The sequence below is a fragment of the Ranitomeya imitator genome, chromosome 3 (genome assembly GCF_032444005.1).
Source record: "Ranitomeya imitator isolate aRanImi1 chromosome 3, aRanImi1.pri, whole genome shotgun sequence".
NCBI lineage: Eukaryota > Metazoa > Chordata > Amphibia > Anura > Dendrobatidae > Ranitomeya > Ranitomeya imitator.
This window is the reverse complement of record NC_091284.1, coordinates 380624381-380640256: the sequence shown is the minus strand read 5'-3', so window position 1 is coordinate 380640256 and position 15876 is coordinate 380624381. Positions and strand designations below refer to the sequence as shown.

At 40.0% G+C, this 15876-nt stretch overlaps 1 protein-coding gene across 5 annotated transcripts in view; it reads right to left on the bottom strand.

Moving 5' to 3' along the window:
* The window catches only part of LUZP1 (leucine zipper protein 1), a 177001-nt gene that overhangs the window by 6091 nt on the left and 155034 nt on the right, over window positions 1–15876 (bottom strand). For 4 of the 5 annotated variants that reach the window (XM_069756952.1, XM_069756951.1, XM_069756953.1 and 1 more), the window contains 2 exons: window positions 12697–15765; window positions 12203–12373 (listed from right to left, as the gene is read on the bottom strand). In XM_069756952.1, the coding sequence (XP_069613053.1) occupies window positions 12230–12373; window positions 12697–15627 (3075 nt within the window). In that variant the 5' untranslated portion in view covers window positions 15628–15765 and the 3' untranslated portion in view covers window positions 12203–12229. The remainder of the gene's footprint in view (window positions 1–12202; window positions 12374–12696; window positions 15766–15876) is intronic. The other variant, XM_069756955.1, reaches the window with a different exon arrangement.

The window sequence follows — 15876 nt, the reverse complement described above, 5'->3', positions numbered from 1 at the left end:
GGTGGGCACTAAGAGGAGCAATATTATTGTACCACACAGCAAGTCAAGTAATAAGGCGACATACAGCAGGAGTAGTTGTTTTTGGAGGTTGGGAATAGATGGGGACAGGGCTGAATATGTGAAAAGTCAAATCTCTGCAGCCAAGTCAAGCTGGAGAAGTGGTAATGTCGGTCTGGGCCAGAAGTAAAAGAAGGAAAAAGTGAACAACGTCATCAGAAAGAACATTAGCTGTAAGTCATCCAATATATAAAAATGTGTTGTAATCACTTGTATGGTCTGCAGGACTTGTATCTACCACTATATGGAGGTAATATTAGTTATGGTCTTGGTATAAAGATGTATAGTTGTAACCAGGGCCAACTCAGAAGTTTTGCTACCAGTTTGTGTAGTAACTTTGCCAATGGCTCGTACAACTTGTTAAATGATTACAATAGTTAGCAATTCGAGGAACATATGTTTTGCCTATGCCTGGGCTAGCCATATATTTGGCAGGACTGTCTGTATTTGTAACAGGGTGTCACTCTATCCACTGTGGGTTACCGCACTTATAATGCAGTTATCTGGATGTGTTTTTAGGTTTTATAAGCCTTATAGGCTGTTTTCTACACAATGAGTCTGGTATATCTGCACTAACATAATAGCCCATACAAGCCTTATTGGCTGGTTGCGGATAAATTGCTGTGACATATTGGCACCCTAACAGATTGTTTGTTTTAAGCTGATCAATAGACACATATTCAATCGGCAATACCTGGGATTAAGTCAATTAATACTTACCTTTTAATCTAGCTGAAAGTGGTTATTGCCTAAAAGTTATGCACCGCACTTTAAACCAGTTATTGGTTGAGAGGCACTTTTCGTTGTATTGTACTTTTGTCTACTTTTTGGATGTGTTTTATCCACCTTTTTGTATAAATAAAAATTCCCTGAACTGAACATTTTCTGTGGCCTGATTTTATTATCTGGCAGGTCTTAGTGTATTCAGTATGCCAGCTTCTAGCCTCCCATGGAGGCTATTGAAGCATGGCAAGTTATAAAAAAAAAAAAAGTTTTAAAAAAATGAGAAAAAAAAATATAGAAGTTTAAATCACCCCCCTTTCGCCCCATTCAAAATAAAATAATAATAATAATAATAATAATAAAAAAAATCAAAGCTACACATATTTGGTATCGCCGCGTTCAGAATCACCCGATCTATCAATAAAAAAAAGGATTAACCTGATCGCTAAACAGCCTAGCGAGAAAAGAAATTCGAAACGCTAGAATTATGGTTTTTTGGTCGTCGTGACATTGCATTAAAATGTAATAACGGGCGATCGAAAGAATGTATCTGCACCAAAATGGTATCACTAAAAACGTCATCTCGGCACGCAAAAAATAAGCCCTCACCTGACCCCAGATCATGAAAAATGGAGACACTACGGGTATTGGAAAATGGTGCAATTTTTTTTTAGCAAAATTTGGAATTGTTTATTACCACTTAGATAAAACGTAACCTAGCCATGTTTGGTGTCTATGAACTCGTAATGACCTGGAGAATCACAATGGCTGGTCAGTTTTAGCATTTAGTGAACCTAGCAAAAAAGCCAAACAAAAAACAAGTGTGGGATTGCACTTTATTTACAATTTCACCGCGCTTCAAATTTTTTTTCCGTGTTCTAGTACACAACATGCTAAAACCAATGATATCGTTGAAAAGTGTAACTTGTCCCACAAAAAACAAGCCCTCACATGGCCATATTGACAGAAAAATAAAAAAGTTATGGCTCTGGGAAGGAGGGGAGCGAAAAACGAGAATGCAAAAACGGAAAAGGGCAAGGGGTTAAACATTTCTTTGCACTTAGTCTCTTTATTACATATCACTGCTGCACACAGCATATATTTTTTTATTTGATATTTTAGTAAAATGCACACCACAGGGATTTTTGTCACTTAGGTGCTATATGAATTATACATATATGTTTCAAGGAATCTTTTAGGTGTGTGTGTGTATATGTATGTATGTATGTATGTATGTATGTATGTATGTATGTATATATATATACACACACATATATATGTGTGTGTGCATATGCATGTATGTGTGTATGTCTGTATCTATGTGTGTATGTGTAATATATATATATATATATACACATACATACACACACTGTAGTATGTATATAATATATATATATATATATATATATATATATATATATATATATATATATATATATATATATATATATATACACACACACTGTAATTATATATATTGTGGAGACCAGACTGAACCAAAGGATCCATTTTGTCTCCCAGATGAAATCTGCTTCTGCACAGCAAACTTGACATTTCCTTTTATAGAAGTAATCACGCGTGCATTTCTCCTTGATATTGTAGCCTTTCACCCACATACCAGATATTGTAACTTTTCACTAGTATAGATTTGCTTTGTAAGTGATTATGAAATATGAGCGCTTGTGCGCATGTCTGTAAATGCCTAACTTCTTACTACATAAAGAAGGGGCAGCGCCCAGTGAGGCAGGCGTGCTCCGAGGCTACCCCTGTTTATGAACACACAACCTTTGTGCTGCGTGTCATTTACTTGGATTCCTCAATCCAGGAAGCCAGGGACGGAAGAGGACTCAACATTTCTTGGCGCCCGAAACAGGGACCCGAGGCGAGAGTGTCTACTCGAGATTCACCTACGGATACGGACAACGGAGATCTGGGATAATGGACGGCAAATGAATTGAAAAACCTGGCCAGGTAAGAGACATTATTAGTTCTCTTTTATCTGCCCTGTATTATCCGAAAGATCTCTACGAGCCGTGTCACGCTGGGTTAGTCTAGTAGTGAGTAGATACCTATAAAACTCGGGTTACCATATTGTATAGATTTATGAGTCCTGTCCCTGGCAGTGTGTGAACAAGTGTGAAGGTTGTGGCATGTTATGAAAGAAGGATAAAAGTACGTAGAACAATAAGCCGAAATTGTTAGGACAAGTCTTATTAGTGAAGTCAGCCTAACTGGGTCATGTGGTTGCGTCCTTTCGGGGAGACCTCCGCCCATGCTTGACTCTCTTTGAGAAACTTGTTCCTTCATTTTTGGATAAGAGTTTGATAGAATGAGCCCAGGACACGAGTCCATGAGCCTGGGACAAGTATGATAACAGAGACGGAGAGTTTGGTGATCTGTTTGGTGTTGCTGATCCTGTTTGCGTGCATTGTAGGAATCAAGTTTATTCTGCACATTAGAAAGAACGGAGCAGATCAGCCCTTCAATATCTTAGCTCCCTAGGAAAGAAGACAACGAGACATCACTCTAGTGAGGTGATTGTCCAAACGTCACCTAGGATAAGTGTAGCTATTATTGAAAAGAAAAATGGGAAATAAACAGACAAAATCCGTCTTAGGACAAGTAGAAGCAAAAGATATCATACAGGAAAGATGTGGAAAGACAGTCAGAAGGCAGATCAGAAGGGTAAAAGAAAAATTGGGAATTTCAGAAGCACTTATGTTTAGCACTGAATGGGAAAGACTGAGTAAAGAACGAGGTGGAATTATCAAAGACAATGGGTGGGAAGAAATCATACACTGTATGATAATGGTCTCAAAAACAGCTAAAGAGGAGAATTGGAAGTATGATCCAGACACTTCCAAATGGAGTATGGGTACGGGAAAATGTTGTGCCACGACTCATTCAGTTCCTCCTCCTTACCTAGATCCGAATGTTCAACCATTTGTACCTTCTGAAGGAGGACAAACCAAACCAAATTTATATCCTGGGTTAAATGGGGTGGAAGGATGGGTGTGCAAAAATTGTGGCCAGCAGAATCCAGACTGGAGAACTGAATGTTCTGCCTGTGGGGCCCCCAGAGGTCATCAATTGTTAGCTCCTGTTAGGATAGTACCGAAACCCTTCAGAGAAACTGGTGTAGATGGAGCAATGGCAACTAGATATCACCAAATTATGCAGACTCATGCAGGAGTCTGGGCAGATGGAGAGGAATTATGTAGAATGAAAATGACTCCTGGTCTCTTCCAGGAACTGCTAACACATCTACAGGGACACAGGCCACAGGTGGGACAGGAGCTACAAGAGGGACAAGCGGGACAAGGTGCCTTACAAACGATAGAATCAGGAACACAATTTGTAGACCATTTAATAGTTTTCATGAGGCAGAAACAGAGGCAGAGAGGAACAACGGGAGTGGTGGCTCAGAGACCTGGACAATCGGTAGATGAATATTATCTAGGGGTAGAGAATAATTTTAGAGATGAAGGAATAGATCTAACCGCTCCAGGAATGATGAGGTTAATTACAAAAACCTATATAGATGGATTGTCTCCAAAAGTAAAGGAAAAACTTAAGGCTGCAACTCCTGATTGGAGAACCTTGGAAGACCCACACTTGGTCAGGCAAAAAGCCGTAGGGATAGAGTTGGATTTAAGAGAAAATCATAAGCCTGTCAGAATAGCGCAAGCAAACACAACAGGTGGAAGGGCAAGACATAATTTTCCCTGTCATTACTGCAAGAAACCAGGACATTTCCAGAAAGAATGTAGAAAGAAGCAGGCAGACATAAAATCAGGAAAATTTGTACCAAAGAATAAGCCCTCAGACATCCAACAGACATCCATAGTGGATGGTCCCATACCAGACTCAGATTGACTCAATGTGTTACAAACTTCCCTACCAGCTAGAAGACCTATAATACAGGTGAATGTGGGGGGAAGAGAGATTCCATTTTTAATAGATACAGGTGCAACTTCCTCAATTTTGAATCAAGATTTTCTTCCAAACCCGGAAGATATTTCACAACAAACAACTTTTGCTGAGGGTTATGATGGGGTAATTCGAACACTACCATATACTGTGCCCCTAGAGGTCTCATTAGGACCTAAATGTTTTGCATCCAGATTTTTGTATGCCAGAGGTGCCCCAACATGTTTGTTGGGAACTGATGTCTTGAAGAAATTAGAAGCTAACATCAATTTTAGGGAAGATGGCACAGTCATGCTGACTATCCCTGATGATGCGGAAACATTAGAACAATATGTCAGAATTCAGGCTTTTGAGGATTATACTGAAGAAAAAGAGTACACCACAGATCTAGACCTCTCAACGGTCCCAGAAACACTGTGGGCACAGGGTGACACTGATGTGGGATTATTGCATATCTCTCCTGTAAAACTATCTGTGCAACCAGGAACTGTTCTCCCACAGCTCAGACAATACCCTGTGAGTGCCCAGCAGGAACTAGCGATTACAAAACAAATAGAGGGATATAGAGAGAAAGGGGTTTTGGTAGAGATACAATCACCTGCTAACACTCCTATGTATCCAGTCAAGAAGAGAACTCTTGATAAGGGTTCTATGCCCAAATATCGTATGGTACATGATCTAAGAGAAATAAACAAAGTTCTAGATCCAATCACCCCAGTTGTACCCAATCCTCATACGTTACTATCACAGATACCAGCCAGTTCTCAAGTGTTTACTGTAATAGATCTTTCAAATGCATTTTTCTCGGTTCCTTTACACCAAGACAGTTGGCATTTGTTTGCATTTACATTTAAGGGCAAACAGTTGGCGTGGACACGCCTTCCACAGGGAATGATACACTCCCCTACTCTTTATTCAAATGCCCTACAAACAGTCCTTCAGAGGTTTGAACCCGAACCACAGGTAGTAATTTTGCAGTATGTGGATGACCTACTACTTTGCTGCCCAGATCTAGAAACTGCAGAAAGGTCCACTGTGAGTTTACTATGTTTTCTAGAAAAAGAAGGGTGTAAAGTGAATAGACAAAAGCTACAAGTTTGTCAGACCAAAGTGGTCTTTCTAGGTCATTGCATTTCTCAAGGTAAAAAGCATCTTACACCTCAAAGAACTGAAGCAATAAGACAGATGAATGAGCCTAGAAATCAAACAGCTACGAGCATTTTTAGGAATAGTGTCTCATTGTAGACAATGGATTATACATGCCAGTCAACTAATGCAACCACTGTATGACTGTGTAAAAAGTGAACCTTATTTGTTGACAAAAGAAGGTCAGATTTCGTTCCAACAATTAAAAGATGCCCTTGTTTCAGCTCCAGCGTTAGGGCTACCAGACTACACCAAACCATTTCAGCTTATGGCTGCAGAAGTTAATTCCCATGCTACAGGAGTTCTTACCCAGAAGCATGCAGGGAAACAAAGACCAATTGCATATCTTTCAGCAAGGTTAGATCCCGTAGCTAGAGCAGCGCCAACCTGTGTACGTGTAGTTGTTGCTGTCTCACTATTGTTGGACAAAGCATCAGAAATTGTCCTAGAGCATCCACTCACAGTTCAAACTACACATGATGTTTATGGGATATTAAACCAGGTCCAACCAAAACACATCTCCATGGCCAGACATTTGCGGCTTCAGTGTTCTTTGCTGCTACCCTCCACTATCACATTTGCTAGGCTTCAGACTCTCAATATAGCTACACTGCTACCTCTCGAGTCTGAAGGGGGGAATAAGGACACTGATACACACACAAATTTTTTCCCTACAGACACACATGATTGTACAGAGCTCATTTTACAAGAAACGGTAGGCTTACCCAATGTATCCGAAACACCACTTCAAAATCCAGATTTAGAGCTGTTTATAGATGGTAGTAGGTTTGCAGATGACACAGGTAACTTCCATACAGGGTATGCAGTTGTGTCAGGATCTGAAACTCTCAAAGCAGAACCGCTTCCACCGAAACAATCTGCACAAGAAGCAGAACTAACAGCATTGATTGAAGCTCTAAAAATAGCTGAGAATCAGACAGCTAATATATACACTGATTCTAGGTATGCACATGGTATTGTGTTTGATTTTGGAGTAATCTGGAGAGCTAGAGGTTACATGACAGCGTCAGGACAACCTGTAAAACATGCTTCTCTGATCAAACAGATCTTAGAGGCTGCACAAGAAACAAAAGAAGTAGCAGTAATCAAGGTAGCTGCACATGTGAGACTCGACACTAGGGAATCTAGGGGAAATGATAGGGCTGATAAAGCAGCCAAAGCAGCAGCAGTCAAACCCTTACAACAGGTCCATACTGTAAACCTCACAGAAAATACTGAAGATAGACTGAGACAAGCACAGGAAGATGCAGGAGAAGAGGAGAGGGACAGGTGGAAAAAGGAAGGGGCAGAAGAACAAGAGGGAATTTGGAAGAAAAATGGACTAATATGTCTACCTAGAGCCTGGTACCCGATAGTAGTTGGTGGATTACATCACCCTACGCATGTGTCTGCAAATGCAATGACACTACTGGCAAAGCAAGTCTGGTTGGCTCCAGGTTTTGGCAACTACGCAAGAGACTATTGTGCTGCATGCGCTATATGCCTGACACATAATCCCGGACAGACAGCAAAGACCCCTATGAAGCACCACGTCCGACCTCTCTACCCGTTTCAACGGTTGCAGATAGACTTTATCCAGCTGCCAAAGAGTAATGGGTATGAGTATGTGTTGGTGTGTGTGGACATGTTCTCGGGGTGGCCAGAGGCCTATCCAGTTCGGAAGGCTTCAGCTAAAAACACTGCTGTAAAGCTAGTTACCGAACTGGTGCCCCGTTATGGTCTCCCTGAAGTGATCGAGTCAGATAGGGGTACTCATTTCACTGGAGAAATATTTCAAAATGTACTAAAAATGTTGGGTGTTGAAAGTCAGTTACACACTCCGTATCATCCTCAAAGTTCTGGTAAGGTAGAACGCATGAATGGAACTTTAAAATTAAAAATACAGAAAGCCATGGCTGAAACAGGAAAGCCTTGGACAGAATGCCTTTCACTGGCCCTTTACTCAATACGCAATACCCCAAGGGGTAAGACTAAACTGTCTCCTTATGAAATTTTGTTTGGCAGGACTGCCAATTTAGGATGCTACTTTCCACAGCAACTTGTGTTAAATATTGAATCACTGACTTCCTATGTGCAAAATCTTCAGAAACAATTAACTAAGGTGCATGCACAAGTTTTTGCTTCCCTTCCAGATCCTGATAACACTGAAGGAAGTCACAAGTTGGAACCAGGTGATCAAGTCTATATAAAAAGACACACCAGAAAGGCTCTTGAACCAAGATTTGACAGACCCTTCCAAGTCCTGTTGACAACACCTACATCAGTCAAGCTTGAAGGAAAGGCATCATGGATACATGCAAGCCATTGCAAAAAAGCAGTATAAAACTCATGATATTGATGTTAATAATGTTAACCACAACGAAGGCATGGGAAAGACTAAATTCTTTAGCCCCTTTGAACAATAGATTCGTACAACATCATAGAAAATTAGTGCACGACTTGTTAAACAATACACAAACCCTGACAGATTGTTGGATCTGTACCCATTCGCCGGTATCAGCCACAAGTATACCTTTTCTAGCAGTTCCCGTATCAGCAGAAGAAATATTCGCTTGGCCTAATTGTTCAGACAACCTGGCCAACAACCAAACTGGTAATACTAGGCTATGGAATACTACAATCGCCATACCAATTGTGGGATGGGTAGAATTTCCTTGGTGGCAGGGTAATCTCTCAGGGAGTAGTACACATCTACAATATTTGGCCTATAAGGGTGGAGCCTGGGTCCCTAGGAATAAGACTGGATTAACTAATTTAGGACAGGTCCCCACAGAAAATCTACAGCTCAGTTTCAGTACAACCGCCCCTCCCTCTGATGCTTTCAAACCTGTAGTATTGGAAAGATACATACATAATAGAAAATGGGAACATTCTGAGTTGTTCCCCCAAGGTGATGATAACAGTTGTACAAGTAAGCCGGGGAACCTGGTTTGTAATGAATCCAATGAGTATGTCAACGGAATGCATGTATGTGGTAATCCCGCAGCCGGGTACTGTAGCCCCTTGGGACAAAAACCCTCTTGGTGTATGCTTCAAAATGTATCTAGTTTTGTGGATTTGGCTCACAGATTGGTATTGCAGCACTCAGCTCTATGGGATCTGCCTGAGGGTACATTTTGGATATGCGGAGAAGGAGCATATAAATGGCTTCCCGTAGGTATAAAGGGTACTTGTACATTAGGACGCCTAACCCCAGCTACTTTCATAATCTCAAATAAACAAGTGAATATGCAAGCCGTACCCAAGCACACACTATATAAAAGAGCTGCAGATAACTCACCACGTCCCTCGGGGAGGCCACATATAGTACAAATGGGAATTCCCAACAAAATTGCTAGTACCATTTTTATTTATCCTATGTTAACACAAATGTGGGATAAATTAGTTAGAGCCACGGATTATCTAGATGATCAGATCTGGGATATATTGGATATACTAAACACTAGTGTAGCTGTACAGAATCAGCTTATAATAGTCGTCAACCAACATACCCTGGTATTGGATTACCTAACTGCCTCACAAGGGGGTATGTGTCAAATCATTGGACCCACCTGCTGTCATTATATAGACCCGAATAGTACTATGAGTATGACATTTAAATTAAAGGACGTACAACGACTCAGAGATCAGTATGACAAAGACAATGACCAGAATAAGGATAGCTGGTGGTCAGATACCTTTTCTTTTCTTAACCCAGCCAACTGGTTCAGAGGGATCGGTGGGTGGGTTGCCGGGATTATGCAGAGCATAATACATATAGTTATGATTATTGTAATCATATATGTGTTATTCAAGATTGTACTCAAGGGTATCTCAGTATGCACAAATAAATTTTGTGTAATAGATGCAAGAGTATAAAGTTTATTATTGCCGTACTAATTTTCTTTTATATTTTAGTATACTGCCGCATAAAGAAGAAAATGCACAAGCTTCATGCAAAAATTTATGACAAATAATAAAAGAATATGTCAAAGGGGGGAATTGTGGAGACCAGACTGAACCAAAGGATCCATTTTGTCTCCCAGATGAAATCTGCTTCTGCACAGCAAACTTGACATTTCCTTTTATAGAAGTAATCACGCGCGCATTTCTCCTTGATATTGTAGCCTTTCACCCACATACCAGATATTGTAACTTTTCACTAGTATAGATTTGCTTTGTAAGTGATTATGAAATATGAGCGCTTGTGCGCATGTCTGTAAATGCCTAACTTCTTACTATATAAAGAAGGGGCAGCGCCCAGTGAGGCAGGCGTGCTCCGGGGCTACCCCTGTTTATGAACACACAACCTTTGTGCTGCGTGTCATTTACTTGGATTCCTCAATCCAGAAAGCCAGGGACGGAAGAGGACTCAACAATATATATAATTACAGTGTGTGTGTGTGTGTGTGTGTGTGTATATATATATAGATAGATAGATATATATATATATATATATATATATATATATATATATATATATATATATATATATATATATATATATATATATCTCTCTATCTATCTATCTATCTATATATACTATATTATATATTTCTTTTTATTATTGTGGCTTTTTTACCGGATTATTTTGCTCTCTACTTGGATCCGTTTATTTCAGCTGCTTATCATTATTTTATTTTTATTATCTATTATACATTTCAAATAACTTTTTAAAATATATTTCATTATTTTGTCTTCACTGCACGATTCTTTTGTAGGATCTTAGGAAGTGGGGTGCAGAAAAATGGCAGCAGGTGCACTGGACTATGGAGTCAAAATGTGAACTATCTAGCAAACAAACTGCCTTAGGCCGGTTTCACACGTCCAGATAATTCCGGTACCGGAAAAAATAGGTACGGAATTATCCGTGTCCGTGTGCCCCTACATCAGTGTGGCACACGTGTCATGTGCCGCCCGTGTGCCCACTGGGTACCACACGCACTGTGCTGGGTACCACACGTACCAGCATCTGGTGCTGAAGCCGCGATTCATATCTTCCCTGCAGCAGCGTTTGCTGCAGAGAAGATATGAATAATAGTGTTTAAAATAAAGATCTATGTGCCCCCAAAACTCCCACCCCCTATGCGCCCCCCTGCTGTTCTGAAAATACTCACCAAGCTCCCTCGTTGGCTGTCGCTGCTTCCTGTTCTGGCCGCATCTTCTCCTGTATGCGGTCACGTGGGGCCGCCGATTACAGTAATGAATATGCGGCTCCACCCGCATTACTATTCATTACTGTAAATGAGCGGCCCCACGTGACCGCATACAGGAGAAGATGCGGCCAGAACAGGAAACAGCGAGAGCCAATGAGGGAGCTTGGTGAGGCGGGGGGGCGCACAGGGAGTGGGAGGGCGGGGGGCACATAGATCTTTAAAAACACTATTATTCATATCTTCTCTGCACCAAACACTGCTGCAAGGAAGATATGAATCGCGGCTTCAGCACCAGTGGGGGGGACAGCGCTTAATGTAGCGCTGTCTCCTGCATGGCACACGGACAACGTCCGTGTGCGGTACGTGTTTTACACGGACCCATTGACTTTAAGGGGTCCGTGTAATACGTGCGCTCCCACGAACACTGACATGTCTCCGTGTTTGGCACACGGAGACACGGTCCGCAAAAAATCAATGACATCTGCACAGATGCATTGATTTTTATGTGTCTACGTGTGTCAGTGTCTCCGGTACGTGAGGAAACTGTCACTTCACGTACCGGAGACACTGACGTGTGAAACAGGCCTTAGGTTACAGCCCGATGACTGAAGACCAGTACAATAATGAATGTCTGCAGGTCACACAGAGGCATGATGAAGGTTTCTTGAAAGCTTTGGGCTGCATTTCATCAAATGGGAGTGGAGAATCTGGTTACGATTAACCCCTTTCTGAAATAGGGCGTAATAGTACGCCAATGTCGGAGTCCCTCGCTTTCATGTGGGCTCCGGAGGTGAGCCCACATCTTTCCCGGCACATGTCAGATGTTTTGAACAGCTGACATGTGCCCAGAATAGCCGCAGGTGAAATCGCCATCCACCCGTGCTATTAACCCGTTAAATGCCGTTGTCAAACACTGACAGCGGCATTTAAGTAGCACTTCCAGCCATCAGGACGGAAATACGCCCACAGGTGACCCAGTCACGTGATTGTGGGTCACCAGTTCATTGGCATGACAACCAGAGGTCTCCTGGAGACCTCTATGGTTGTCACTGCCAGACTGCTGTGAGCGCCACCCAGTGGTCGACGCTCATAACAAGTTTCTGATGAGAGCTTCTAGCAGTGTAGGAAAACCAAAGCTCAAAAGAATAGCCTAAAATGGATCATATTGGAATTGCACACAAGGTCTATACCTTGTAATTTGCTTATATGTTGACACCTTATTGCTCCAGCTGCCGGATTCGTTCCTCCACCATGCTCTTTTGATGCCTCTGGTTTATTGGATTTTGCTTCCATCCTGTGGAGTCTGTTCTGTATAAATTTTCACTTGAATATTTTCTTCTAGAATTTAGATTATCATCAACCTGGAAGGAAGTAAAAATCATCATTGATGAAATAGTGAAAGGAAAGGGTATAATAAATTAAATATTTATGAAAAACACAGCCTGGGCATATAAATCCTGCCAGACATAAGGTGGCGGTCAATAATATTTTATATGTTAAAACAAATCAAGGAATATGAGGTAATTTCTACATTCCAGAGGTGATGGTTCATGCATACACTGGCACCAAAAAAGTCTTGTTCATTTTGAGAACTCAAAACAATGCGGATAAAGCAGAAAGCAAATGCATTAGCAAAAATATAAGACAAATCCTCCTAAGCATAAAACAAAAATTGAATACCTACATCAAAACTAGAACGAGTCCAAGATGATTGTCCTGATGTTACAGATCTGCTTGAAGGGTTTCGCTTTGTTATAATTTCTGCTGTACTTAAACTGCTTTGGCTCCTTTTAGAGATATATTCTGGTGTAGCGCTTGAACTGTTTATAGTCGAAACTCTATTTCTTGAATATAATTCACTAGTACGTGACCTTGTAGGATTGTCGTCATCAAAACAGGATTTTCGTCTAGTCTTGGGATCCAGGTCATCTTTTTCATTACCAAGTCTGTCCAGTTCCTCTGTAGAACCAAAACCTCCTTTCCTCCAAGAGCTTTTACTTTTTACATATTTACTTTCAAAATTATTTGTTTCTCTTATAGCATGACTTTTCCATGAGACAGTACTTGGGTCCACTTTGCTTACTTCCCGGTGATTCCATGCCATATCTTTATCGGCCACTTTTAAGATCAGGTCATCTTTGATTAAAGAGATTTCAAGTGGAATATTGATGTTGTTTTTTAACAGCGGCTGATCATTTGCAGACAGTCTAATATTACTTGTGGAAGTATGCCTTTCTCTTGTGATCTCATCTGTGTTTGTGTAAGAAGACATGGTTTCAGATGGGTAAATTTTTATACTACTCACTTTGTTAGATGTTCTGCTTACATCAGAGCTTGACCTTGCCGTGTAGTCACTCATAATTTCTTTCACATCTCTTTCAATTATAATAGGCTTAATAACTACAGTTGACTGTAAGGATTCTCGCGGGCTGCACGATCTTGGAGGAGTGTGAGAATTTGTCTCTGTATTATCTAAGCTTTCAGAAGATATTTTCCTAGAACGTCCTGTCTCCTTTTGACTGGAATAACTGTGATTTTCAAAAGAGGAATGCCTAGTATTACCGAGATTTAAGACTTTATCTCTAGAATTTGACTGTCTCTTAGTGTGCAGTCCTGTAAGCCTAGTCCTTTTCTCAGGATCTTTGTGGTCTGACATCTCTAAAAGAATAGGCTTTTCAGGAATTTGTGGCTTTGAGACTCTTGTTCTTGTTCTATCACGACTATAGGAAGATCTGTGTGTACTTGAGGTCTGACTTATTTGTGGATTGAGGTCTTCATGACTTGAAGCGGCTGATTTAGCGTTTTGTTCAATAACATTAGTGACACCATCTTCCCGGTCAAAAATGCTTCCATATCGCGACAGTCTATCCTGAGAGGAGGACTTTAGGTCTATGTCTCCTGCATTCATCTGTAATTTTGATTCAAATACAATATCTGTGCTTGTTGGAGCATCACTAAGTACTGGACTGAGGTTATTCAATTCAGAATGCAAAGCTGAGGTTAACAAGCTGTTCTCTTTTGGAATAGTGTCAACTATAGTCTTTGAAATATCACCAGAAGTCCCCTTTTCAATATCTTCATTTTCCAATGAAATCTCCTTGTTTGGCGAAAGTTTAATGGAATAATCTTCACCAAAAAATATTATAGATCTGTCTGTCTGTTTTGATGTAGAACCTTTCCAGGACTTTTGTGGAGTTTGTTCTTTAACAGCGGGTGGATATCGACTTAAAACTGATGGCTGATCTTTAAATTTCTTAGCATCATTATGCAAAATGCCAAAATCTTTACTACTTGAAAAATAAGGCAGCACAGACTTTTCCTCTTTCTTTAGATTTCCAGTTATATCAATAAGATTGGACTTTGTAGTTTTTCTACTGCTTGAACTAGAGTTTGAAAATTGTCTCTTAAATTCTGAATTTCTATATCTTTCAGTTTTAAGTGGCTGAGGTGATAAATCTTGCGCACTATATTTTGAATTGGGAGACTCCGTAGATGCAACTTTACTTTTTGTTCTATCACTTTTATATCTACCTCGTGAGAGGTCTTCAGTTTCAAGAATCCCATTTTCAATTTCTTTATACGGACTAGTTTGTCTTTGTAAAGTCTGTAATTCTTCAGTAAGAAGTTTATTTCTATTCTGTTCACTTATATAGCTTTCTTGTAGCTCACTGTGTTTCGCTTTTAACTGTTTTAATTCTTGCTCAAGCCCTTCATAGTGTTTTAGCCGATTCTTAAGTTTTTCAATTTCTTGGTTAAGTTCTTTTATTTTGTTGTCTTCTTGGTAGTTGTTTTTCTCATTTTCATTGTTGCTGCTTGTCTGAATTTCTGACTGCTTAATGTAATCAAATCCAACTCTTTGCAATGAATTAGAAGTTAGGTCATCTTCAATCCTGAATTTGTTATGCTCTACATGCTGATCAGGGGACCTCTCCAAAACATTGGACTCATTTCTACTTCGCTCACCTGTGATATTTCCCTTCATTTCCAATTCTTCTTTAAGTTCCAAAATTATTTTTTCACTCTGCTTCTCTTTTTCTAGCAACATTTTCTTTTCATTAGCAAAACTAAGGGTCAAAGACTTAATTTTCTCCAGCTCACTTGTTAAAAACTGTTCAGTTTTATCCAGTTTACTTTCAGATGATTCCAGTTCTTTAACTCTGGCTTTAAGTATTTCCAGTTCAGACGATAACTTCTTAGACATATTTTTTTCTTCATTCAAACTAAGACTTAGCTGAGTGCAGTCACTTTTGCTCTTGTTGAAAGCCTCTTCTAGCTTCTCAAGCTCACCCATTCTTTTCTGGAGCTGCTCAATTTCCAGTCTAAGTTCTTGGGCAACATTTTCCGCATTTTCAAGTTTCTCTTTTATTAGTCTACACAAATCCTCTGCCTTCTTCACTTCTTCATCTTTTCCCTCAATCTTAAGAACTCGCTTTCTCAAAGCTTCTGCCTCTACTAACATGCTAGAATTACTGCCTTCTGCCTGTATAATTTTATCCTGAAGGTCGAGGACTTCATCTTCAGCTTTTTGTAGATTTCTTGCCGCTTCTTCCAAGTCATCTAAACGTCGACCAAGACTTTGTAGTTTAAAACGTAAATGACGACTTGAATGCTCCATTTTCAACTCCACAAAAAATAAAATTGTGACTATAGTTCTTAAAAGTTCAATTATTTAGTTAAGATTTTACTAGTTTCAGAATTATCCTTTTTCTTCTTGATGAGCACACTTCAGAAGACATCCATAGACCATCTTAACCTACAATACAAAAGTTTAGGTTACTTTAATTGAAAATCACATGTATATATCATAACAGCTTGTTAAAATTGGTAACCAAATAGTGTTGAGTTTGCTATTGTGGGAGCTACT